Raw genomic sequence first — 26,750 nt, 5'->3', positions numbered from 1 at the left:
TCATGTTCTACAGTTGATGGGGTTACTCAGTCACCAACTGCGGATGGGCTTGAACGAAGAGCTTGTTTGGTGGCTTGGCAATTATCGTAAACCAGAATCTGGTTAATATAGGTTTTCCTTAGGAGGTGTTGGAGCAGTCTCCACACCCGTTGTGTATCTGGCCCACGAGAGAGACTCGGGAACTGTACTTTCCACCCGCCCTGGACGGGTGATGTAACCGAGATGTTATCAGTCCGTCCACAACTATTGTCTCCGGCGGAGACTTTACTTATTCTTGGAGGACAAAATAAGGTCGAGTGATGCAATTATTGTCGTTCTCCACTTTCACCGTTGTGAAGGTGGGTTGAGGTGGGAAGTCATCGCTGTCACCAGCCTAGCTAGGGAACTGTTGGGCGATATCACTAACACCAACAAGAGGAGGTCACTGTTGTCACTGGGCTAATGGTGTTTGTGGCGAGAGCCGTGCTGTCACCATCCTGAGGAGGTAAGAGAGAGGTGCCACTTGCACCAAGCCAGGCAGGTGTGGAGAAAGCATCACCAGAACCAGGCACCGTACCTTCCTTCCAGAGCAAATTCCCTCCCATTTGGAGTAATGTACCATACCCACCGTTCAAGACAATTCACCATGCCCTCCTTCTCGGACGGAGTGGTATACTGCAGAGTTTGGCCAACTTGTTGCCCCCTCGCTCGCCCTCCGTCGACGCCTGTGACCGGTCCTCGCCCACCGTCGACGCCCATGGCCATCCCTCACCCATCACCGACGCCCATGGCCATCCCTCACCCATCACCGACGCCCATGGCCATCCCTCACCCATCACCAACGCCCATGGCCATCCCTCACCCATCACCGACGCCCATGGCCATCCCTCACCCATCACCGACGCCCATGGCCATCCCTCACCCATCACCGACGCCCATGGCCATCCCTCACCCATCACCGACGCCCATGGTTGTCCCTCACCTACCACCGACGCTCATGTCTATCCATCACCCACCACCAACGCCTTTAGTGTTTGCTGTAGACACAGAATGTTGGCTTGGGTGTTGCACAGTGAAGGAGTGGCTACTTGCTTACACTAGATGATAAAACTGTTTGTGGCACAAACGTCAGTCGCTTGAATGAGGTCAACATTTATTTTCGAGGAGTTGGAGTCCAAGACGATAAGAAAATTGTGTACAATAAAGAAAGTCACGGTGAGGGATGAGTGATAGGAGGAACCAGCATTATCTTGAGTGTCAGGAGTGTGGAACGTACATGAAGGCCATTCTTTCGTCTGTTTCCTTGCGTTACCTCGCTAACGCGGGAGACAGCGACAAAGTATAATGAATATGTCCTGCCTCAGGAAGGGTGTTGATGTCAGCCCGAGGTGCAGCACTGCCACCAGGCTGTGGATAACGCCTTGCTAACGTCACTGGGGTGAGAGAGCGTGACCGCATATTATTCTAAGCAGCACTTACCCGTCGCCACAAAATTGTTCATTACCAAGTATGTCCTCCTCCCTCCTCCTCCTCCTTCTTCCTGCTGCTGCTGGGGTTGAACAAGGCAGGCGCCGCCCTTACTGGCATTGTACTCAGTACATGTGTGATCATCCTTCGTCTCGCATCTATAATTTGACTTCTGTATTATTCCATTATATATATATATATATATATATATATATATATATATATATATATATATATATATATATATATATATATATCGGAGGTGGAGGGAGCAAGGAGAAGAGGGAGACCAAATTGGAGGTGGAAAGATGGAGTGAAAAAGATTTTGTGTGATCGGGGCCTGAACATGCAGGAGGGTGAAAGGAGGGCAAGGAATAGAGTGAATTGGAGCGATGTGGTATACCGGGGTTGACGTGCTGTCAGTGGATTGAATCAGGGCATGTGAAGCGTCTGGGGTAAACCATGGAAAGCTGTGTAGGTATGTATATTTGCGTGTGTGGACGTATGTATATACATGTGTATGGGGGTGGGTTGGGCCATTTCTTTCGTCTGTTTCCTTGCGCTACCTCGCAAACGCGGGAGACAGCGACAAAGTATAAAAGAAAAAAAAAAAAAAAATATATATATATATATATATATATATATATATATATATATATATATATGTATGTATATATATATATATATATATATATATATATATATATATATATATATATATATATATATATATATATATATATATTTCCTTTCAAACTATTCGCCATTTCCCGCGTTAGCGAGGTAGCGTTAAGAACAGAGAACTGGGCCTTTGAGGGAATATCCTGACCTGGCCCCCTTCTCTGTTCCTTCTTTTGGAAAATTAAAAAAAAAATATAATGAGAGGGGAGGATTTCCAGCCCCCCGCTCCCTTCCCTTTTACCCGCCTTCTACGACACGCAGGGAATACGTGGGAAGTATTCTTTCTCCCCTATCCCCAGGGATATATATATATTCGCTGCCTGGACAAGTAATTTGCGCGCGTTCTTCAGCCTACCTCTAAGACTTATCTTGCATACTGTTCTGTTGCATACATACATCACGGTCACTAACCTATCCTGTCCTTTGTCCGTCTATTTCCACTTTCTCCATACTCGCCAGTATTTGTGAACCATGTGCTGTCAAGTAGTTGAAGTGCCTGCGATGCCTTGCCAAGGCCACGCAGCATATGTAGTGAACAAGGAACAGGGAACGCTGACCTTAACACATTGTTTATGGCCGGAATGTCACATATCCTGTGTGTAGTTACTTGGCTCACGTCCCGTCCTTCACATGTATGTCACATGACGCAACTTTAATTTTGACACATGTGTCATATGACAAGTTTCATTTTGACACGTCATATGACAAATTTAATTTTGACACATGTGATATGACACAACTTTCATTTTGACACATGTATGTCATATGACAACTTGCATTTTGACATATATGTCATACGACAACTTTGATTTTGACACATGTATGTCATATGACAACTTTCATTTTGACACATGTATGTCATACAACTTTAATTTTGATACGTGTGTCATATGACACAACTTTCATTTTGACACATGTATGTCATATGACACAACTTTCATTTTGACATGTATGTCATATGACACAACTTCATTTTGACACATGTATGTCATATGACACAACTTTCATTTTGACATGTATGCCATATGACACAACTTTCATTTTGACACATGTATGTCATATGACACAACACTTTCATTTTGACACTATTTTCATATCGTTATGGATGTGGTATGATGCGATTACCCATCATCTCTGTATGGGCGTGGTATGGACTGGTGGTAAGCCAGGCATGTGATGTGTTTACCCTGCGTGAGAAATTATATTGTCTCGTACCCCACATTCGAGGGCCTGCTGGTGTTAAGGAGAACAACCTTGTCTTTATGAGGTGGCATGAGTGTGCCTTGATACCCAGTCATTGGGGAAGGAACATTGGAGGAACATTGTCTCCAGCCACAACAGGGAAGTTTTGGGTCAACTGCTGCCTATGACGATGCTTGCAACCTCCCGTGGTTCACGTTCAGTCTTCAGCTCCAAAATTCTGTTCTCAGAAGAGAATGGATCCCATCCATTAATCAGTGAGGTGCCTACATTGCCGTTGTGCCTGAAGTTATCTTACATACCCTGCCGTTGTGCTCAAGTTATCTTACATATCCTGCCGTTGTGCCTCAAGTTATCTTACATATCCTGCCGTTGTGCCTCAAGTTATCTTACATACCCTGCCGTTGTGCCTGAAGTTATCTTACATATCCTGCCGTTGTGCCTGAAGTTATCTTACATATCCTGCCGTTGTGCCTCAAGTTATCTTACATATCCTGCCGTTGTGCCTGAAGTTATCTTACATACCCTGCCGTTGTGCCTGAAGTTATCTTACATATCCTGCCGTTGTGCCTGAAGTTATCTTACTTATCCTGCCGTTGTGCCTGAAGTTATCTTACATACCCTGCCGCTGTGGCTAAAGTTATCTTACATACCCTGCCGTTGTGCCTGAAGTTATCTTACATACCCTGCCGTTGTGCTGAAGTTATCTTACTTATCCTGCCGTTGTGCCTCAAGTTATCTTACATACCCTGCCGTTGTGCCTGAAGTTATCTTACTTATCCTGCCGTTGTGCCTGAAGTTATCTTACATATCCTGCCGTTGTGCCTGAAGTTATCTTACATATCCTGCCGTTGTGCCTCAAGTTATCTTACATACCCTGCCGCTGTGGCTAAAGTTATCTTACATATCCTGCCGTTGTGTCTGAAGTTATCTTACATATCCTGCCGTTGTGCCTCAAGTTATCTTACATATCCTGCCGTTGTGCCTGAAGTTATCTTACATATCCTGCCGTTGTGCCTCAAGTTATCTTACATATCCTGCCGTTGTGCCTCAAGTTATCTTACATATCCTGCCGTTGTGCCTGAAGTTATCTTACATATCCTGCCGTTGTGCCTGAAGTTATCTTACATATCCTGCCGTTGTGCCTGAAGTTATCTTACATATCCTGCCGTTGTGCCTCAAGTTATCTTACATATCCTGCCGTTGTGCCTGAAGTTATCTTACATATCCTGCCGTTGTGCCTGAAGTTATCTTACATATCCTGCCGTTGTGCCTCAAGTTATCTTACATATCCTGCCGTTGTGTCTGAAGTTATCTTACATATCCTGCCGCTGTGCCTAAAGTTATCTTACATACCCTGCCGTTGTGCCTGAAGTTATCTTACTTATCCTGCCGTTGTGCCTGAAGTTATCTTACATACCCTGCCGTTGTGCCTGAAGTTATCTTACATATCCTGCCGTTGTGCCTGAAGTTATCTTACATATCCTGCCGTTGTGCCTCAAGTTATCTTACATACCCTGCCGTTGTGCCTGAAGTTATCTTACATACCCTGCCGTTGTGCCTCAAGTTATCTTACATACCCTGCCGTTGTGCCTGAAGTTATCTTACATATCCTGCCGTTGTGCCTCAAGTTATCTTACATATCCTGCCGTTGTGCCTCAAGTTATCTTACATATCCTGCCGTTGTGCCTCAAGTTATCTTACATACCCTGCCGTTGTGCCTGAAGTTATCTTACATATCCTGCCGTTGTGCCTCAAGTTATCTTACATATCCTGCCGTTGTGCCTGAAGTTATCTTACATACCCTGCCGTTGTGCCTCAAGTTATCTTACATATCCTGCCGTTGTGCTCAAGTTATCTTACATACCCTGCCGTTGTGCCTGAAGTTATCTTACATATCCTGCCGTTGTGCCTGAAGTTATCTTACATATCCTGCCGTTGTGCCTGAAGTTATCTTACTTATCCTGCCGTTGTGCCTCAAGTTATCTTACATATCCTGCCGTTGTGCCTCAAGTTATCTTACATATCCTGCCGTTGTGCCTCAAGTTATCTTACATATCCTGCCGTTGTGCCTGAAGTTATCTTACATATCCTGCCGTTGTGCCTCAAGTTATCTTACATACCCTGCCGTTGTGCCTCAAGTTATCTTACATATCCTGCCGTTGTGCCTGAAGTTATCTTACATACCCTGCCGTTGTGCTCAAGTTATCTTACATATCCTGCCGTTGTGCCTGAAGTTATCTTACATACCCTGCCGTTGTGCCTCAAGTTATCTTACATATCCTGCCGTTGTGCCTCAAGTTATCTTACATACCCTGCCGTTGTGCCTCAAGTTATCTTACATATCCTGCCGTTGTGCCTAAAGTTATCTTACATACCCTGCCGCTGTGCCTGAAGTTATCTTACTTATCCTGCCGTTGTGCCTGAAGTTATCTTACATACCCTGCCGTTGTGCCTCAAGTTATCTTACATACCCTGCCGTTGTGCCTGAAGTTATCTTACTTATCCTGCCGTTGTGCCTGAAGTTATCTTACATACCCTGCCGTTGTGCCTGAAGTTATCTTACTTATCCTGCCGTTGTGCCTCAAGTTATCTTACATACCCTGCCGTTGTGCCTGAAGTTATCTTACATATCCTGCCGTTGTGCCTCAAGTTATCTTACATACCCTGCCGTTGTGCCTCAAGTTATCTTACATATCCTGCCGTTGTGCCTCAAGTTATCTTACATACCCTGCCGTTGTGCCTCAAGTTATCTTACATATCCTGCCGTTGTGCCTGAAGTTATCTTACATACCCTGCCGTTGTGCCTGAAGTTATCTTACATACCCTGCCGTTGTGCCTGAAGTTATCTTACTTATCCTGCCGTTGTGCCTCAAGTTATCTTACATATCCTGCCGTTGTGCCTGAAGTTATCTTACATATCCTGCCGTTGTGCCTCAAGTTATCTTACATATCCTGCCGTTGTGCCTCAAGTTATCTTACATATCCTGCCGTTGTGCCTCAAGTTATCTTACATACCCTGCCGTTGTGCCTCAAGTTATCTTACATATCCTGCCGTTGTGCCTCAAGTTATCTTACATATCCTGCCGTTGTGCCTCAAGTTATCTTACATATCCTGCCGTTGTGCCTCAAGTTATCTTACATATCCTGCCGTTGTGCCTCAAGTTATCTTACATATCCTGCCGTTGTGCCTGAAGTTATCTTACATATCCTGCCGTTGTGCCTCAAGTTATCTTACATATCCTGCCGTTGTGCCTGAAGTTATCTTACATATCCTGCCGTTGTGCCTCAAGTTATCTTACATATCCTGCCGTTGTGCCTCAAGTTATCTTACATATCCTGCCGTTGTGCCTCAAGTTATCTTACATATCCTGCCGTTGTGCCTCAAGTTATCTTACATACCCTGCCGTTGTGCCTGAAGTTATCTTACTTATCCTGCCGTTGTGCCTCAAGTTATCTTACATATCCTGCCGTTGTGCCTCAAGTTATCTTACATATCCTGCCGTTGTGCCTCAAGTTATCTTACATATCCTGCCGTTGTGCCTCAAGTTATCTTACATATCCTGCCGTTGTGCCTCAAGTTATCTTACATATCCTGCCGTTGTGCCTCAAGTTATCTTACATACCCTGCCGTTGTGCCTCAAGTTATCTTACATACCCTGCCGTTGTGCCTCAAGTTATCTTACATATCCTGCCGTTGTGCCTCAAGTTATCTTACATATCCTGCCGTTGTGCCTCAAGTTATCTTACATATCCTGCCGTTGTGCCTCAAGTTATCTTACATATCCTGCCGTTGTGCCTCAAGTTATCTTACATATCCTGCCGTTGTGCCTCAAGTTATCTTACATACCCTGCCGTTGTGCCTGAAGTTATCTTACATATCCTGCCGTTGTGCCTCAAGTTATCTTACATATCCTGCCGTTGTGCCTCAAGTTATCTTACATATCCTGCCGTTGTGCCTCAAGTTATCTTACATATCCTGCCGTTGTGCCTCAAGTTATCTTACATATCCTGCCGTTGTGCCTCAAGTTATCTTACATATCCTGCCGTTGTGCCTCAAGTTATCTTACATATCCTGCCGTTGTGCCTCAAGTTATCTTACATATCCTGCCGTTGTGCCTCAAGTTATCTTACATATCCTGCCGTTGTGCCTCAAGTTATCTTACATATCCTGCCGTTGTGCCTCAAGTTATCTTACATATCCTGCCGTTGTGCCTCAAGTTATCTTACATATCCTGCCGTTGTGCCTCAAGTTATCTTACATACCCTGCCGTTGTGCCTCAAGTTATCTTACATACCCTGCCGTTGTGCCTCAAGTTATCTTACATATCCTGCCGTTGTGCCTCAAGTTATCTTACATATCCTGCCGTTGTGCCTCAAGTTATCTTACATATCCTGCCGTTGTGCCTGAAGTTATCTTACATACCCTGCCGTTGTGCCTCAAGTTATCTTACATACCCTGCCGTTGTGCCTCAAGTTATCTTACATATCCTGCCGTTGTGCCTCAAGTTATCTTACATATCCTGCCGTTGTGCCTCAAGTTATCTTACATATCCTGCCGTTGTGCCTGAAGTTATCTTACATATCCTGCCGTTGTGCCTGAAGTTATCTTACATATCCTGCCGTTGTGCCTGAAGTTATCTTACATATCCTGCCGTTGTGCCTCAAGTTATCTTACATATCCTGCCGTTGTGCCTGAAGTTATCTTACATATCCTGCCGTTGTGCCTGAAGTTATCTTACATATCCTGCCGTTGTGCCTCAAGTTATCTTACATACCCTGCCGTTGTGCCTGAAGTTATCTTACATATCCTGCCGTTGTGCCTGAAGTTATCTTACTTATCCTGCCGTTGTGCTCAAGTTATCTTACATACCCTGCCGTTGTGCCTCAAGTTATCTTACATATCCTGCCGTTGTGCCTCAAGTTATCTTACATATCCTGCCGTTGTGCCTGAAGTTATCTTACATATCCTGCCGTTGTGCCTCAAGTTATCTTACATATCCTGCCGTTGTGCCTGAAGTTATCTTACATACCCTGCCGTTGTGCCTGAAGTTATCTTACATACCCTGCCGTTGTGCTCAAGTTATCTTACATATCCTGCCGTTGTGCCTCAAGTTATCTTACATATCCTGCCGTTGTGCCTGAAGTTATCTTACATACCCTGCCGTTGTGCCTCAAGTTATCTTACATATCCTGCCGTTGTGCCTCAAGTTATCTTACATATCCTGCCGTTGTGCCTCAAGTTATCTTACATACCCTGCCGTTGTGCCTCAAGTTATCTTACATATCCTGCCGTTGTGCCTGAAGTTATCTTACATATCCTGCCGTTGTGCCTGAAGTTATCTTACATACCCTGCCGTTGTGCCTCAAGTTATCTTACATATCCTGCCGTTGTGCCTCAAGTTATCTTACATATCCTGCCGTTGTGCCTCAAGTTATCTTACATACCCTGCCGTTGTGCCTGAAGTTATCTTACTTATCCTGCCGTTGTGCCTGAAGTTATCTTACTTATCCTGCCGTTGTGCCTGAAGTTATCTTACATACCCTGCCGTTGTGCTGAAGTTATCTTACTTATCCTGCCGTTGTGCCTCAAGTTATCTTACATACCCTGCCGTTGTGCCTGAAGTTATCTTACATATCCTGCCGTTGTGCCTGAAGTTATCTTACATATCCTGCCGTTGTGCCTCAAGTTATCTTACATATCCTGCCGTTGTGCCTCAAGTTATCTTACATATCCTGCCGTTGTGCCTGAAGTTATCTTACTTATCCTGCCGTTGTGCCTGAAGTTATCTTACATATCCTGCCGTTGTGCCTCAAGTTATCTTACATACCCTGCCGTTGTGCCTCAAGTTATCTTACATATCCTGCCGTTGTGCCTCAAGTTATCTTACATACCCTGCCGTTGTGCCTCAAGTTATCTTACATATCCTGCCGTTGTGCCTCAAGTTATCTTACATATCCTGCCGTTGTGCTCAAGTTATCTTACATACCCTGCCGTTGTGCCTGAAGTTATCTTACATATCCTGCCGTTGTGCCTGAAGTTATCTTACATATCCTGCCGTTGTGCCTCAAGTTATCTTACATATCCTGCCGTTGTGCCTGAAGTTATCTTACTTATCCTGCCGTTGTGCCTGAAGTTATCTTACATATCCTGCCGTTGTGCCTCAAGTTATCTTACATATCCTGCCGTTGTGCCTCAAGTTATCTTACATACCCTGCCGTTGTGCTCAAGTTATCTTACATACCCTGCCGTTGTGCCTCAAGTTATCTTACATATCCTGCCGTTGTGCCTCAAGTTATCTTACATACCCTGCCGTTGTGCCTCAAGTTATCTTACATATCCTGCCGTTGTGCCTCAAGTTATCTTACATACCCTGCCGTTGTGCCTCAAGTTATCTTACATACCCTGCCGTTGTGCCTGAAGTTATCTTACATACCCTGCCGTTGTGCCTCAAGTTATCTTACATATCCTGCCGTTGTGCCTCAAGTTATCTTACATACCCTGCCGTTGTGCCTCAAGTTATCTTACATATCCTGCCGTTGTGCCTGAAGTTATCTTACATATCCTGCCGTTGTGTCTGAAGTTATCTTACATATCCTGCCGTTGTGCCTCAAGTTATCTTACATACCCTGCCGTTGTGCCTCAAGTTATCTTACATACCCTGCCGCTGTGGCTAAAGTTATCTTACATATCCTGCCGTTGTGTCTGAAGTTATCTTACATACCCTGCCGTTGTGCTGAAGTTATCTTACATATCCTGCCGTTGTGCCTGAAGTTATCTTACTTATCCTGCCGTTGTGCCTGAAGTTATCTTACATACCCTGCCGTTGTGCTGAAGTTATCTTACATACCCTGCCGTTGTGCCTCAAGTTATCTTACATACCCTGCCGTTGTGCCTCAAGTTATCTTACATACCCTGCCGTTGTGCCTGAAGTTATCTTACATACCCTGCCGTTGTGCTGAAGTTATCTTACTTATCCTGCCGTTGTGTCTGAAGTTATCTTACATACCCTGCCGTTGTGCTGAAGTTATCTTACATACCCTGCCGCTGTGGCTAAAGTTATCTTACATACCCTGCCGTTGTGCTGAAGTTATCTTACATATCCTGCCGTTGTGTCTGAAGTTATCTTACATATCCTGCCGTTGTGTCTGAAGTTATCTTACATACCCTGCCGTTGTGCTGAAGTTATCTTACTTATCCTGCCGTTGTGTCTGAAGTTATCTTACATACCCTGCCGTTGTGCCTCAAGTTATCTTACATACCCTGCCGTTGTGCTGAAGTTATCTTACATACCCTGCCGTTGTGCCTGAAGTTATCTTACTTATCCTGCCGTTGTGTCTGAAGTTATCTTACTTATCCTGCCGTTGTGTCTGAAGTTATCTTACATACCCTGCCGTTGTGCTGAAGTTATCTTACATACCCTGCCGTTGTGCTGAAGTTATCTTACTTATCCTGCCGTTGTGTCTGAAGTTATCTTACATACCCTGCCGTTGTGCTGAAGTTATCTTACATACCCTGCCGTTGTGCTGAAGTTATCTTACATACCCTGCCGTTGTGCTGAAGTTATCTTACATACCCTGCCGTTGTGCTGAAGTTATCTTACATACCCTGCCGTTGTGCTGAAGTTATCTTACATACCCTGCCGTTGTGCTGAAGTTATCTTACATACCCTGCCGTTGTGCTGAAGTTATCTTACATATCCTGCCGTTGTGCCTGAAGTTATCTTACATACCCTGCCGTTGTGCTGAAGTTATCTTACATATCCTGCCGTTGTGTCTGAAGTTATCTTACATACCCTGCCGTTGTGCTGAAGTTATCTTACATACCCTGCCGTTGTGCTGAAGTTATCTTACATACCCTGCCGCTGTGGCTAAAGTTATCTTACATACCCTGCCGCTGTGCCTGAAGTTATCTTACATACCCTGCCGTTGTGCCTGAAGTTATCTTACTTATCCTGCCGTTGTGCCTGAAGTTATCTTACATACCCTGCCGTTGTGCCTCAAGTTATCTTACATACCCTGCCGTTGTACCTGAAGTTATCTTACTTATCCTGCCGTTGTGCCTGAAGTTATCGTACTTATCCTGCCGTTGTGCCTGAAGTTATCTTACATACCCTGCCGTTGTGCCTGAAGTTATCTTACTTATCCTGCCGTTGTGCCTGAAGTTATCTTACTTATCCTGCCGTTGTGCCTCAAGTTATCTTACATACCCTGCCGTTTTGCCTGAAGTTATCTTACTTATCCTGCCGTTGTGCCTGAAGTTATCTTACATACCCTGCCGTTGTGCCTGAAGTTATCTTACTTATCCTGCCGCTGTGCCTAAAGTTATCCTACATACCCTGCCGCTGTCACATATCGTGCCACATGTTCTACACTTGACAGTATTTATAACTCCTCCTGTCATTATGAAGTTCAGTATTTTACCCCTGTTCGCCACCACATCTCAGACCCTCCACTTCCCTCTCCCTCCTTCCCCCATCCTCTTTACACATCCTTCCCCCCACCTGCTGTGGGGTAGCTGGTCCCCGGGTGTGTCGCCAGTATCAACACGACGTTCGCTGGAGCGGGACGCTTCCCTTCGCCATGGTCAAGGTCGTCCCCATGATCTTCATGGCATCTGAGCTCTACTCTCATGCCGTTCCAGTTGTGGATCTGCTCCACATTACCACAGTCCCCTGGCCCACGCTGTCAGCCACCTGCCTCACCAGTGAAGCTGGAGAGAGAGAGAGAGTCGATGTTTCTGTAGATGCGTTCGCTGAGTCCAGCGGGTCAGCTGGGTCACGTATTCAAACACCGTTACGCCATCGGGCGCTGTTCCCACGTCGACGTCTGCTTGGCAGCCATCGATGTAAGTTGCGTTGCGATACACTAGCGAAGGTTTCAGGAACTAACAAGGCAGGTTAACGTTATGCATGTAAGAGATTCTCACTGATATTTCTAGCACAATGTTGTGATGCGTTTTTTTAGGACTGGAAGTAAAGAATTGATTAGACGCAGTACGGGGGAGGCCAAACTCTTTTTTTTTTTTCCCCTGTAGCATAAAAGGACGTCAAACATGCCCTCCACCTTCCCCGTGAACCCCCTGCCTTCATAATACTAGCTGACAGAGGTCCCAGGCATGCAAGCATGAGAGTAGGCCGAATCTTGTAGACTCGTCTGCTTCTTAGTTTTGATCATTTGTTGTATTGCCACAGCTGCTGGAGTACGCCCATTCTCAGTCACGCAGAAAATAATAAAGACTTCGATATCCGGTGAAAATGAGTTCCCCAAAATGATTGGAGGGTTCCGACCACTGGTAAGTTGAGAGGTTGCACATGCTGGAAAGGAGAGATTCCACCAGCCACAGACGAAAGGGGTTTCCACCTGCTACAAACGAAGGGTTTCCACCTGCCGCAGACGAAAAGGGTTTCCACCAGCTACCGACGAAAGGGGTTTCCACCTGCCGCCGACGAAAAGGATTTCCACCTGCTACAGACGAAAGGGGCTTCCACCTACTGCAGACGAAAAGGGTTTCCACCTGCCTCAGATGTGAGGCGTCCCACCTCCCAAAGATGAAGCGGGTTCTACCTGCCATAGATGTAAAGGTATCACATCTACCACATATGTAAGAGGTTCCACTTGCCATAGATGTGAAGGGTTCTACTTGACACAGATATAAGGCATCACATCTCACACATAGGTCAAGGATTCATGTTGCGACAGACGGTAATACCTTGGGTCTGCAGATGTGAAGAATTTAGTCACACTTGAAGAGTCTTGCTTGCTACATGTACTGTTGATGATGGTATCAATCACTACTTTACTGATTTAACTGTAAGTCAAGGACTGAAAAAATACAGAGGAATGAATACAGCACTAAAGATGTGTTAAAAGAAGTGAAGGACTTCACCCAACACAGAAGTGTAGAGCGTGACCCACCACAGAACCGAAGGGCATTACCCACCACAGAAGTGAAGAGCTTCGCCCACAAGAAAAGTGAGGGGCTCCACCAACCACAAAAGTGAAGACCTTTCCCCACCGCAAAAGTGAAGGGCTCCACCCACCACAGAGGCGAAGGGTTCCACCCACCACAGAGGTGAAGGTCTGCACCCACCGCAGAAGTCTAGAACTTGACGCAACACAAAAGTAAGGGCTTCACCCACCACAGAAGTTAAGGAGTCCACCCACCACAGAAGTGAGGAGTATTACCCTCGACGAAGGTGAAAAAAAAAAAGCTTGTCGCAAATGTTAAGCGCTCCACCTACCGCAGAAGGATTCCACCGACCACAGAAAGGCTCCATCTACTATAAAAGAGCTCCACCTACCACAGAAAGGCTTCAGTTACCACAAAAGGGCTTTGCCTATCACAAAAGTCCTCTTAGCTCCCATAGAAGTGAAGGTTCTTGGAGAGAGGTTTCCCACCTGGGGAAGGAGGCGTGGTCCCAGCCCCATTGTGAGTCAGATGGTCAAGGCCAGACACTAGTGTTGTACATGCAGTAGTGACGCTAGTGGGAGGGGGTTCCTCTCCCTTACCCCGGGCTGCTACAAGGCGGAATGACAACAACCCACGGCCGAGTGAGACGGGAAAGGGTCCTACGCCGCAGACGTGCGGGGATCTGTGCCACGCCTTCTTTTGTCTCGCTTCGAGGCGTTCTGTGTCCACCTCGTACGTTCACGTGTCGGCTTCTGCTAAGAATGTTTTTTTTAATGTCTTAGGTACTGTCACATCTAGGTACAGGCCCATAGTGCTATAACCCTTAGAAATACAGGAATTCTTATTGTCCTAAGTCCCGTTTTGCCAAAGGCTGTTTTTGTCCTGTGTTTTCTCCTCCTGATATACTTTGTGTTGTGAGTGAAAGAGCGTTACAGGAGTAACAGGGTAATAGCATTGTTCCTCGGAGGCAAATGGGCGCTACCTCCTCGCACAAGTTCGGAGCGAGACCGGAGTTATGAGTCAAGGTGGGTGGTGACAGGAGGGTGCGCTCTCGTTCATCAGGTGTCCTGGCCAACGCCCTCTTGGCTCCTGTTCTAGTTACAACGAGCTCTGGTTTAGTCACCGGAACATGATAATCATCTCAAAGGTTGCGAAAAAAAAAAATATGCCAAACAATGATGATGGGGAAGATTTTTTTTTTTTTTTGCTGTGTGCGTGTGCTGTTGGAGGACAGACAGACTTCCTCTTGTTCTCTTGTACTCCAATCTTGGGGTTGTAGTTGTTACCTTGAACATGACGGTAGACTCTTGCCATCCTGCTGTAAACAGAACCTTGCTATCATCAAACCCTCGTTACACTTAAAACCTTCCATCGCTCAGAATCTTGTAATATCTAAGACCTTCTTACATTGAACGTAGTTGTGTTGTGGGTGCGTCCTGTGTTGTGTGTCTTATCAAGCCATCTGTTCGAGTACTGGTGTACCGAAGTGCGTTCCCCATCACCTGATCTGATCGAACTGGTAGTTGCTCGAACCATCGCTCATCACCAGTTCTTATCGAATTGGCTGAGCCAGAGCGAGTTTTCCCCATTACCTTTCCACATGCGGTGGTTTCCCCCATTACCTTTCCACATGGGGGGATGGGTGTCTCTGGAGGCAAGATGGACCATACTGAGATGGAAGTCGCTTCGACTAGAGCGTGAGCGATGGTGTCTGTGTGGTCACTTCGTCAACGTTTACATCACCCGCGTTCTCCAAAGTTCACAAGTCTTTCCCGCCGAACACTTGAAGAATCCTGATAGTTTTCAAGTTAAAGGGTTGTTTGTTGACCAAAGAGCTGTTGGTTGAGGTCGCTGTGACTGGAAGGGCCCTTTTATTATTGTTATCATTATTATTATCATCATTATCATTATTGTTATTATTATTATCATTATAATTATTATTATTATTATTATTATTATCATCATCATCAGTATTATTATTATTATTATTATTATTATTATTATTATTATTATTATTATCATTATTATTATCATCATTATCATTATTATTATTATTGTTATTATTATTATCATTATTATTATTATTATTATTATTATTATTATTATTATTATCATTATTATTATCATTATTATTATTATTATTATTATTATTATCATTATTATTATTATTATTATCATCATCATCATCAGTATTATTATTATTATTATCATTATTGTAATTATTATTATTATTATTATTATTATTATTATTATTATTATTATTATTTCAGGTCCTTGAGACCCCGAAGAACCGTTGGAATTACATTTGGATGCACATTATCATTCCTGACCATATTTCACTCGTGGTACATGACTAGTGAAGGCACAGGGTGTGTTTGTGAGTGGGGGTCCATGAATGGTGAAGTCATTGGGTCAGCAGTGTCACTGAGAGTAGGAAATATATATGGGTATAGTGGAAGCGCTAGAGGGTTGTAAGCTGCGTCTCGTAAAGAGTTGTGTGGTTCATGTTATCAAGTGAGTTGACATGTCATGGCTTACCCTAGTGTTGACCCGTCCTCTCAATACATATCACATGGTGTACAGGTTCTCATGTTCACAGAAAGTCTCCTTGGTATTTACCTGGCCCCCTTTCTTATCTCCCTCGTCAGTTGGAGCAGCAGATGAGGTGGTCAGACTTCCATCGCAGTAAGTGGAACGAGGCGAGCAACTTCGCCTGGAGGAACTTCTCCAGCTCCGCCGTTAAGAGGATGTTCTCCTTCGTCACCGTCTTGGGAAGAGCAGCGCTGTCCGAGGACAAGTTACGTGAGGTACGGTAAGAGAGGGACCAAACTGTCGAACGTTAGGTACGTCAGGTTCCTGGAATAGTTGAAGTTACTGATTCACAGCTAATTGTAGGTACTGGCTCATAGCTAAAGTTATTGGCTCACAGCTAGTTAAAGCTACTGGCTCACAGCCAGTTGTAGGTACTGGCTCACAGCTAGTTAAAGTTATTGGCTCACAGATAATTGTAGGTACTGGCTCACAGTTAGTAGAAGTTACTGGCTCATAGCTAGTTAAAGTTGTTGGCCCACAACTAGTTGAAGTTACTGGCTCATAGCGAGCAGAAATTACGATTTGTAACTTGTAGAAGCTACTGGCTCACAGCTAGTTGAAATCACTGGCTCACATCTAGTAGAGGTTACTGGCTCATAGCCAGTTTCCTCAAAATCCTCTTCGGGAATTGATTTACGAATGAACTTAGAGCTCAGTAGTATTCACAACAGATATTGATCATGTCTTTCAAAGAAATTTAATTACGTATGTCTTGACACTTCAGTAAGACAAGTTAGTTATGAAAGTTATTGGATATAGGAGTTCGAGTACGACTACAGTTCCCAACTTAACCTTTTTGAGCACGACGGTACGACCCTTGAGTGTGAACTTTGACGTGACCCTTAAAAAGATCAGGTCAGACAGAGGTCGTGGTGAAAGATCGTATACCGTCGTGTTTAAGTGAGATTCAGAGTAAATTGTGAGAGAGAGAGAGAGAGAGAGGGGGGGGGAGAGAGAGAGAGAGGGGGGGGGGAGAGAGAGAGAGATGAAAAGATTGATGACTTGGAGATGAGAGTTGAAAGCGGGTATTATTCTCAGCAAAACATCACATGAGAAAGCCTTCCTGCAGATGACGGAGCTAATCCAGGAGATGAAGACGACCTACTCCACGGCCAAGATCTGCAGGTACGATCCCACTCGACGACGACTCCCCAGCGGCGACTACGACTACAACGCTGACTTCGACGAGGAGGACGACAACGAAATCGGCTGTGTTCCGTCCCTCAGCCTCGAGCCAGGTCGGTACCAGGAGAATTGAATGACATTCAAAGCAGAATTTCCTCTCCATTTTTCACTTCTTGACATTCCGAAACATAATAGAAAAAATGTGATGGAAGACGTATTGTTTCCTTCGTCTTCAAGGTGATTTTCTGAAGTGCTTTGTCTTCCTGAAGTGTGTCGGTACTTCATGTCGAGCTGGTTGCCAAATGATGTATTTATTTTAACTAGCTCTCGTCCTATGTATGAATACATCGCTCCAGTTCGCTCTATCCCTTGCTGACCTCACTCCCTCCTTCAAAGCATCTTTCATTCCATCCTTACACCTCCTCCTTCTCCTCTTCCTTGGTTTTCCTCTTTTCCTTGGTCCTTCCACTTATGATATCCTCACCATGTGTCCAGATCATCTCAGTCCACCCTCTTCAGCTCTCGCACATATTCCGCTTACTGCCATATCTCTCTCTCTCTTACCGTGTTCGATCAACCCTCCTAACACCACATATTGTCCTGAGACATTATCATTTCCAACACTTTCACTCTCTTGTTTACATACTGGCTTAAGGCCCAAACCTCGAATCTTACCCCTCAACCACCATATGTCCCCAGCTCCCATGGTGTCATTCGCTGTTATATCTACTCCCGGGAACCTAAAACACTTCACTTCCTTCAAGCTCTTTCCAGCCCCAGTTCACACTGGAAGTATAACCTGCATGAGATTACCCCTCAGATGAAAAGTCACCTTTGACGATGCTTTGCCACTGGGAGCACAAGCTCGTCAAAGGTGTCTACATTCTCTTGCTGTTGGAAGTAGTGCAGCTTTTGGCTGCAGGAGCCTTTGGAAAAAGAGATCCTGGGTAACACCAGGACTCTTTCGTTACTCCTGTCATCATGACCATTCCCGTTTTCGTTATAGCTACCATGACTCCCAGTAACACTCATCACTTCTACTGTCATCAGCACTGCCAGTCATCATAGATATCACCGCTCGTGTCACCCCTGCCTCTCCATCATCACTCGTCACCAAATCACTGTTACCACTGCCTTAACCTTGTCCCTGCCTGGTGCACCTTCAGCCTTGACCCAGACCATGGCCACGTCCCGGGACCCGGAGGAGCTGCGCTACGTGTGGCGAGCCTGGAGGGAAGCTGCCGGCAAGCCTCTGCGACAGTCCTACCTGCGCTTCGTCCAGCTCGCCAACGAAGCCGCCACGCTCAATGGTAGGTTCCCCCTGCAGCAGCATTACACCTTGGAATGACTTGTAGTATCACTAGACACCTTGAGCTGGTATCTTGATATGATTCTAAAACTTTAGTCGGTGAATGGGTAGTATAGGTTTGCAGGATGTAAGGTTTTAGAGTCTTAAGCATTCATATCTCTCGAAGTTTCCAATATTCATAGGGAATCTCCACAGTCATATGCTCAGATTGCAGTCAGGTACTTGGTGGCACATTTTGGATTATCAGTATCGCTGTGAATCACATAAGAACTCTAATAATACCATCAGAACTAATAACAAACGGTATCTCATAGAAGGAATACTTCCTCTTGGAGACAAAATATTGTAAGTTGGTCAGGGTTTTTTTATTTTTTTGTGAGAAGTTGTGGATACAGGTGATACTTTGTCCCTGGTCATCAGTGAAGTGAGAAGTACATTTATTATTTGACACGACATCTCACATCTTCACCAGGGAAACAGCCTCGTTAAACTAGCTTACCTTTTCTCCACCTTCCCCTTCTCTTCCTTGGTCGGTCATGAGCTTTCGTTTGATTCCAGTCTGTGTTTTGGTATGTTACTCTTAATTCCTAACGCAGAAGCGCCTCCCTGATCAGATCACGGTAGTCACTCTTGCCTTTCCCACCCTCAGGCTTTGAGGACGCTGGGGAACATTGGAGGAGTGATTACGAGACGGATACGTTCCGTGAGGACCTGGAGGAGCTGTGGGAAAAGCTTCGTCCCTTGTACGAGCAGCTGCACGCCTACGTCAGGAATAAACTGCGGCAGAAGTACGGAGAAGAGATAGTGCCCATTGACGGCCCAATCCCCGGCCCATCTTCTCGGTAACTGGCAACACTCAACCCTCTCATTTAGCTTCTAACTCTCACTTACGTGTGATATAGCCCTTTCCAGGGTCGATGTCTCTGTGACGTCCTCGCTGACCTGGTTGCCCCCTCATTGACCATGGCTCCCTCTTCGTTAACTTCTAAACCCTCCCACTGCAGGCAACATGTGGGCACAGACGTGGACGCACACGCTGGACCTGACCATCCCTTACCCCGGGCGCACTTCCGTCGACGTCACCAACGCCCTTCGTCGCCAGGGATACAGGCCGGAATCCATGTTTCGCCTGGCAGAAAGGTTCTTTGAATCACTGGGGCTTGAACCGATGTTTCCCTCTTTCTGGACGAATTCGCTGTTCGAGAAACCCCGAGACAGGGAGGTGGTGTGCCACGCCTCCGCCTGGGACTTCTGCAATGGCTACGACTACAGGTCAGTAAGTCGCCCATAGGCCTACGTGTGCCATTACACTCTCATCTGTATATGAAAGTATCGATAGTTAAAAGCTTACTGATAATGCATTGTGCTATGTTTATCTGCCGTGTCGTAAATATATATATATATATATATATATATATATATATATATATATATATATATATATATATATATATATATATATATATATATATATGTTTTATTCAATATGGGGAAAATGATAGACAAAGAAACATCTCCATGTTACTTGTCTCTGTATTTGGCATCTCTGAAAAACCAAACATGGTTAGAAAATGTTTAGACTAACCATAGAATTTAGTAACACGGATACTTTCCTCGTGTTAACATGTGAAGGGAAGAAATCGTTGTTAAAACTGCATACGAGAGATACTAATTCCAATCATCGTATCAAGGATCAAGCAGTGTACCCAGGTGACGACAGAGGACCTCGTCACCATACACCACGAGATGGGCCACATCCAGTACGACATGCAGTACCGCAACCAACCCTTCATCTTCAGGTAGGTATTATCGGCCTTTTTTTTCCCCCCCTTGCATGTATGTGTTACCATTTGTTCTGTCTGAAGTTGGCCGTCACCAGTCCTTCACTTTCAGGTAAGTACCAGTTGTGACAACGTATTATCAGTTGCCAGATGCCACTTTTCTTGGATGTCAGAGAACGTGCCGGGAAAAAATCATAACTTGCACCCATCGTGAAAATCTTTATATTCTCAGCCCGTGTTAAACATGTCTTTCCCATAGGGACGGTGCTAACCCCGGGTTCCACGAGGCAATCGGTGATGTCCTGGCCTTGTCCTCTTCCACCCCACAACACCTGAAGGCTATCGGTCTCCTGGCCAGCGTCGACGAATCCTTTGAGACAGACATCAACTTCCTCTTCACCATGGCCCTCGATAAGATCGCTTTTCTACCCTTTGGCTACCTGGTCGATCAGGTGAGATGGCTGATGGCACACAGGAAGCTAATAGTGTCGAAGGTCCCATATACATTTCTTTTTTTCTTGTTAGAAGGGATGATAGGCTCAGTCAACTCTTTCCCCATTAAGGAGACACTGGAAACAGCATATGCAATCATTGGGTAACAGTTTGCCGGTGCATCAAAGCTTAAGTTGCTTATTATCCCCCTATGGAATGGTCCATAGATATTGTTGTATGCGAGTATAACTTCCTCAGTTGCATTCTGGACACCACTCATCCTTTCATCATTGCAAACACCGATGTGAAACAAGATCCCTCCAAGTCCAATATACAACTACCATTCGGAAGACACTGAATACTTACTTCCCCCTAGTTTTTTTGCACTCACCTTTAAACAGACATATATGCAGTATGATTGTTAATGTGGTCCCACTCTGTGGACGTGGATGGTTTCCTGAGTGGTGTGGGAGCCCCAGATAAGGGGGGGATCCTGAGGCAGGAAGGTAAGATAATGTACGATACATTCCCGTTCTCCGTCACCTGTCGGTACCGTTTTCCTTTCTGTGGTGCCCAGCTTTCTCTGCTTCTGTTATGTTTGCCACTTTATAGCAAACAGACAAGGAAGCAGCTGGATGTTGATTCCTTGATATATATTATTCATTTAGTGTATTTGACTGATTTCAAATACTTAATTTCCAAAATGACGGGAAGCACGATATCAAAGAAAAAAAAAAAGTGCATTGTTTTCTTGCTTTTAGTCACATGAATGTATTAGAGTAATACACAGCCGATATCGTTTGAGCCTAACATATTACTGATACCATATCATATATGACGGATGTTTGACCACCAGTGGCGATGGGAGGTGTTCAGTGGAGAGACGGATGAGACATCGTTGAACAGTCGTTGGTGGGACCTCCGCCTGTCTCTCCAGGGGGTGTCTCCCCCAGTCGCAAGAGACGAGGACGACTTCGACCCTGGTGCCAAGTACCACATCCCTGCCAACGTACCGTATATCAGGTGACCTCGTCATTTCCTCTGACCACGTAAACTGCCTGTACCTCTATACTCATTCCTCTTTATCCCTCTTTATTTTCATGTTTATAGGGTGAAATCAATTTGCTTTTGTTTAATGGAGAATGTTTGTTAAAAGTAAAGGTAGTCTAGGTTTATCGAGGGTGTAGACTGGTGTCGTCTCCCTCCTGAGTGAGCATGATAGCGACTGATTTGTACGGAGGTAGCAATACTGCATTCACTCAAGGAGGGTGGTGCTTCTGGCTCTCATTGCCTTCTTTCTCTTTCTCAGAGATCACATGAAATCAGTAAGATCCCTCATATTTCCCAAGACATTAAAAAAAACATAATCTATCACTAGGTACTTCGTCAGCTTCATCCTCCAGTTCCAGTTCCACTCGGAGTTGTGCGACGCGGCTGGACACCAGGGGCCGCTCCACCGTTGTGACATTTTTGGCTCCATCAAGGCTGGGAGACTCCTCAAGTAAGGACCCGTTCTAAGTTAGGAAGCATGATGCATCATCAGAGTCCGTAGATTCCTTAGTTAGGACCTAGCCTAGCTCCCAGCGTGACATCAAAGATATCAGAACTATCCAAGATGAGGAAAAGCTCGTGTTCACACATAGTGGCTGGAGTCCTACGGTAGGATTAAGGCCTTTTACTGCATCAAGTTATATTGGCTGTAGTTAAGGTCATACTCCTTTCGTTACGTTAGTTCAATAGAATATAGATAAATAGCCTTTTTTTTTTACCATACATATTCATTTCCCGCGTTAGCGAGGTAGCGTCAAGAACAAAGGACTGAGCTTAAGAGGGAAAATCTTCACTTGGCCCCCTTTCTGTGTTCCTTCTTTTGAAAAGTAGAAACGTTTCCTTCAGTTTATTGTATAGCTCCTCTTTTGAATTGCAGTGAGTTCATTTCGTTAAATGGGTTGTGAACTGTAATGTGCAAATTGACTTACTATGTTACAAATGTTCAAAGTAGATATTTGTATGGTTGCTGCTTGTGGTGAAAACACACTGCATATTTTCAGGGATATGTCATTGGTCACTTTTTTTATGTTATCATTCTTTTGTATTAGATGTAATCCACGCATCAACAGGGTTTATATTAATGTAGTTGTTATACCATACCATATATTACCCATACCTCCTCCCGAACACACCCAGTACCTAGCACACAACGGTACCTCCACCACGGCACACCACCTTTTCACCCCTCCCCAACCAAGTACCAGTACCCCCGTCCTATTAAGCCAGGACCATGAGCAAACACGTCCTCACCCGGACAGGAACGTGCTGTCGCTGGGCAAATCTCGGCCGTGGACGGAGGCGCTGTCTGTGCTAACCAGAGCGAAGACCAACAAGCTAGACGCCGAGCCCATCCTGGAGTACTTCGCTCCACTCCAAGTCTGGCTCCAGTCCCAGAACCGCGACAGTTTCGTCGGATGGAGTGAGTGTTCCCGTACCATTGCCCTGGGGGATGGTGGTACAACTTTCCTCGTGTTTCTCGATGTCGAACTAAGGAAAGTAGATGACAGATTCTTTGATAGTAGTATAGTCCTCATCTATTATCATTGTTTACGTGGGTTTAGTTGCTAGTGTTCCTCTGGTAATTCGAGGCCAGAAATCATTCCATGATTAAGTCATTCTTAAAGTAGGCACCACCGGTCAGATATATGATTAGTGCATTAGACAAACTATTTACATGTATCCCTAATGAAGTGTAGGGCCTACCGTAATATTCTCATAGTTTCCATTTCAACCTTTTTTTTTTTGTGTGTGTATACATGTGTGAGAGTGCTGAATGTTCAACACCACCAGGTAGAGATCACTAATTTCATCTTGGTTCCTCCCTGCGTGGCCACAGAAGAAAGCTCAGCCATCGTACAGCAGCGGGTGACCACCTCCAACGCCTCCGTCATCACGGGGGTCATCTTAGCCATCCTGGCCGTCCTCCTGCTGCTCGTTCTCATCATCGTCGCCTTCAGAAAGTTCAAACGGGCTGGGAAGTCCTTCAATACCGCAACTCAGGGCACCTGAGACGAGCCCGACCCGAATTCTGAGGTTCAAATTATCGAAGAGGATTTGGGAACCGTGTAGTTCTACGAATGGTGACATTTTTGCGTGTGTGGTTACTGATAGTGAAGGTCCAATTGCCTGGCTGCTTTATGAATGAGGACACTCGATGTTATGTGTATGTGTATGGCAGTCAGAATAGAACATACTGCAGATCTCATCACTACCATGTGCAGGGCAGACCCAATCATGTTCTCAGCACATTAGTGGGACTCCCTAACTCACTGTCCATTTACAAACACTGTTGTCGTAAGCGTTCGACATTTCTTTTTGTCAGACTAATTAGCATTATGAAACCTTGTCACCTATCTGAATCAAGACTCCTTTTTTTTGGCAAATGTCAGCAAAATAATCACCTCAGAATTTGGGTCGACTTGAAGGATCCCACAAGATTGCATGTTTTTTTTGTCGATAGACTGATCTGTATTGATCTAACTAAAAGATATGCATACCAAACCCGCGGAATTTACGTATCTTTCTGTGTTTATGAAGCGATGCGGACTGTAAACCAATAGCTGAATGAATGGATTCAACGCATGTGCACGATGTAACAGTAATGTAGAGCTCACCGTACAATAGATTTTTGTTGTATCTTTATAATGAGGGATTATCCAAGGCGGGTTGAAGTTTAATGCACATTTACACTCTTAATCCCAGGTATGTGTTGCACGCCAAGGCAGGTCAAAAGGTCATAATACATTGCGTCAGAGCACAGGTCACTGAAAGTCACTACATATTTGGCCTCAGAAGGGTCATGTAGGTGAATGATAAAGCCATTGTTCTTCATTTTAAGGATCCCACTTCAGATCATTTTGAAAATACACTTTGTATAGTATATGTAAAGGTCCTGATGACCTTGCATTACACAGCATTAAGGCACATGGCAGGTTAACCTTAAAGTCATGCCGTATTTCCACACACTACGTCACCTTTAGTTTCTTCATTTTCACGCTACGATTAGTCACGTGTTAAGCGAGTGGTAGAGGCACAGCACAATGATTCCAAGGTAGATCCTTCTGTCCTAGTATATGTAGGCAGACTGAAGGTTATATGTTAAGTCAGTATAAAGTTAACGTGTCTGGTCAGTGTAAAGTAACAAGTGCCTATTCATTCGTAGTGAGCAGGGTATCGTTACTCCTCTACATTTCTTTATAACAAAACAAGCGTCGCTGTCTTGTCCAGCTCACGCCGTACTGTCTGCCTCGATGGGAAATCCTCCTTCCCATACCCGAGGGCAAGGTATCATATACAACAGATATTCAGAAAAAAAAAATATCTGGATATGGAAAGGGAGTTGTGGTGTCGGTGCATTACACATGACAAGCTAGAGACTGAGTGAACGAATGTAGCCTTTTTGTCTGTTCCTGGCGCCGCATCGCTGGAGGTGGAGATGCTGTTTCGTGTGTGGCGGGGTGGCGACGGAAATGGATGAATGCAGCAAGTATGGATATATATATATATATATATATATATATATATATATATATATATATATATACATTGAATTGTATATGTGCCTGTGTGGGCGTTTATGTATATACATGTGTATGCGGATGGGTTGGGCCAATCCTCGTCTGTTTCCTTGCGCTACCTCGCTAACGCGGACTCTGCCTTCATGAGGTTACACCGCGACCGGAAATTCACTTTCGGCAAGGTTGTGTCATCGTTAGTAGATGGAAAGAAGTATAGTTTCGCCGAGAAACTTCTCATTTCAGTGGCGTCCATCATTTCCCTGACACTGTAGGCAGCGTAACCTTGAAGCTACTGGAGCATTGTAAAAGGGGGTCCTTGGGTTATATGCTTAAATGCCAAAGTTTGCAGGTAACTTTATTGCATCGGATTCTTTCTATTTTCTTCAAGTTGTCAGATAGCTCTATACATGATTGTCGAGGTTAAGATACCTACAAGGATTTTATCGACGCTTCAATCTGAATCCATCCAATTATCTTCAGAAGTATGTGGAGAGGTCAGTGGAGCAGGTGAGAATGACTGCGAGTCGTAGGGTGAGGCTGGGTAATACCTGTAGGGCGGACATGTGAGTACCGCTGCGTGCTCATAGGCTGTAACATGGTGATGGGGCATGTAGTTGCAGTAACCTGGCTTGGCCAACGTTATGGTCGTTCCTTGATAAGTAGTGCTTCGGAAATGTGTAGGTGTCTTGTATCTTGTCCACGGCGAAGTATCCTTTTATATTGACAAGGATACTACGTCGGGAACAGAAGAGCAAAACCGCTCTATTTCCCCGTAGCACGATGGATTCTAGCGCATGAAGCTCTTCAACAAGTCGCTACTCTCGATGATACGACTCGCATTGTATCATCGAGCATGCGAAGTCTAGTAACACACACACACACACACACATATATATATATATATATATATATATATATATATATATATATATATATATATATATATATATCAAAACCCTCCAACAGCCAGGACTCGAACCCAGGACCTTTGCATGGTCGTCGGAAACGCTAAACGTATAGGTCCTATGTTAGAATCTTGGCTGTTAAAGGGTATTATATGTCCAATGAAAGTGCGCGTTCATATGTACTATATTCATGTGGGTATATATATATATATATATATATATATATATATATATATATATATATATATATATATATATATATATATATATATATGATATACTTTTTCATGCATATTCGCCATTTCTCCCGTCAGCGAGGTAGCGTTAAGAACAGAGGACTGAGCCTTAGAGACAAAATCCTCACTTGGTCCCCCTTCTATGTTCTATCTTTTGGAAAATTAAAACTGGAGGGGAGGATTTCCAGCCCCCCGCTCTCTCTTTTTAGTCGCCTTCTACGACACGCAGGGAATACGTGGGAAGTATTCTTTTTCCCCCATTCCCAGGGATTATATATATATATATATATATATATATATATATATATATATATATATATATATATATATATGACAGATTTCCTGTAAATTGTAATATGTAAACATTCTGTTGGAATAAATCATGTATATATTTCTCAGTGTTTCTTTGATACAAACAGAATCATATTCTATACCTCACAAGGATTTACTGAAACCTTGCAAGAATGTCCACATTTCTGTATGACATACTATTCCAATGGGAAAAAAAATTCAATTTAGATATAGGCTTAATGACTGTAGAGTAAATTACAGGTAAAGGCTG

The 26,750-nt window shown here is 44.5% G+C and overlaps 1 protein-coding gene across 1 annotated transcript in view; it reads left to right on the top strand.

Annotated features, from left to right (window-relative positions):
• Window positions 1-26,492, top strand: part of LOC139748492 (angiotensin-converting enzyme-like) — a 38,938-nt gene extending 12,446 nt beyond the window's left edge. Inside the window, 12 exon segments of the mRNA XM_071661569.1 lie at window positions 15,889-16,047; window positions 16,902-17,070; window positions 18,124-18,267; window positions 18,916-19,091; window positions 19,093-19,108; window positions 19,271-19,538; window positions 19,958-20,065; window positions 20,307-20,499; window positions 21,336-21,502; window positions 21,858-21,980; window positions 22,789-22,949; window positions 23,367-26,492. Of these exon segments, the coding sequence (XP_071517670.1) occupies window positions 15,889-16,047; window positions 16,902-17,070; window positions 18,124-18,267; window positions 18,916-19,091; window positions 19,093-19,108; window positions 19,271-19,538; window positions 19,958-20,065; window positions 20,307-20,499; window positions 21,336-21,502; window positions 21,858-21,980; window positions 22,789-22,949; window positions 23,367-23,539 (1,857 nt within the window). The 3' untranslated portion in view covers window positions 23,540-26,492.
• The last annotated feature ends 258 nt before the right edge of the window (window positions 26,493-26,750 follow it).

The sequence above is a fragment of the Panulirus ornatus genome, chromosome 5, assembly GCF_036320965.1.
Source record: "Panulirus ornatus isolate Po-2019 chromosome 5, ASM3632096v1, whole genome shotgun sequence".
Lineage (NCBI taxonomy): Eukaryota > Metazoa > Arthropoda > Malacostraca > Decapoda > Palinuridae > Panulirus > Panulirus ornatus.
Note: the sequence above shows the minus strand (reverse complement) of the source record. Positions and strands in the feature narration are given on the sequence as shown.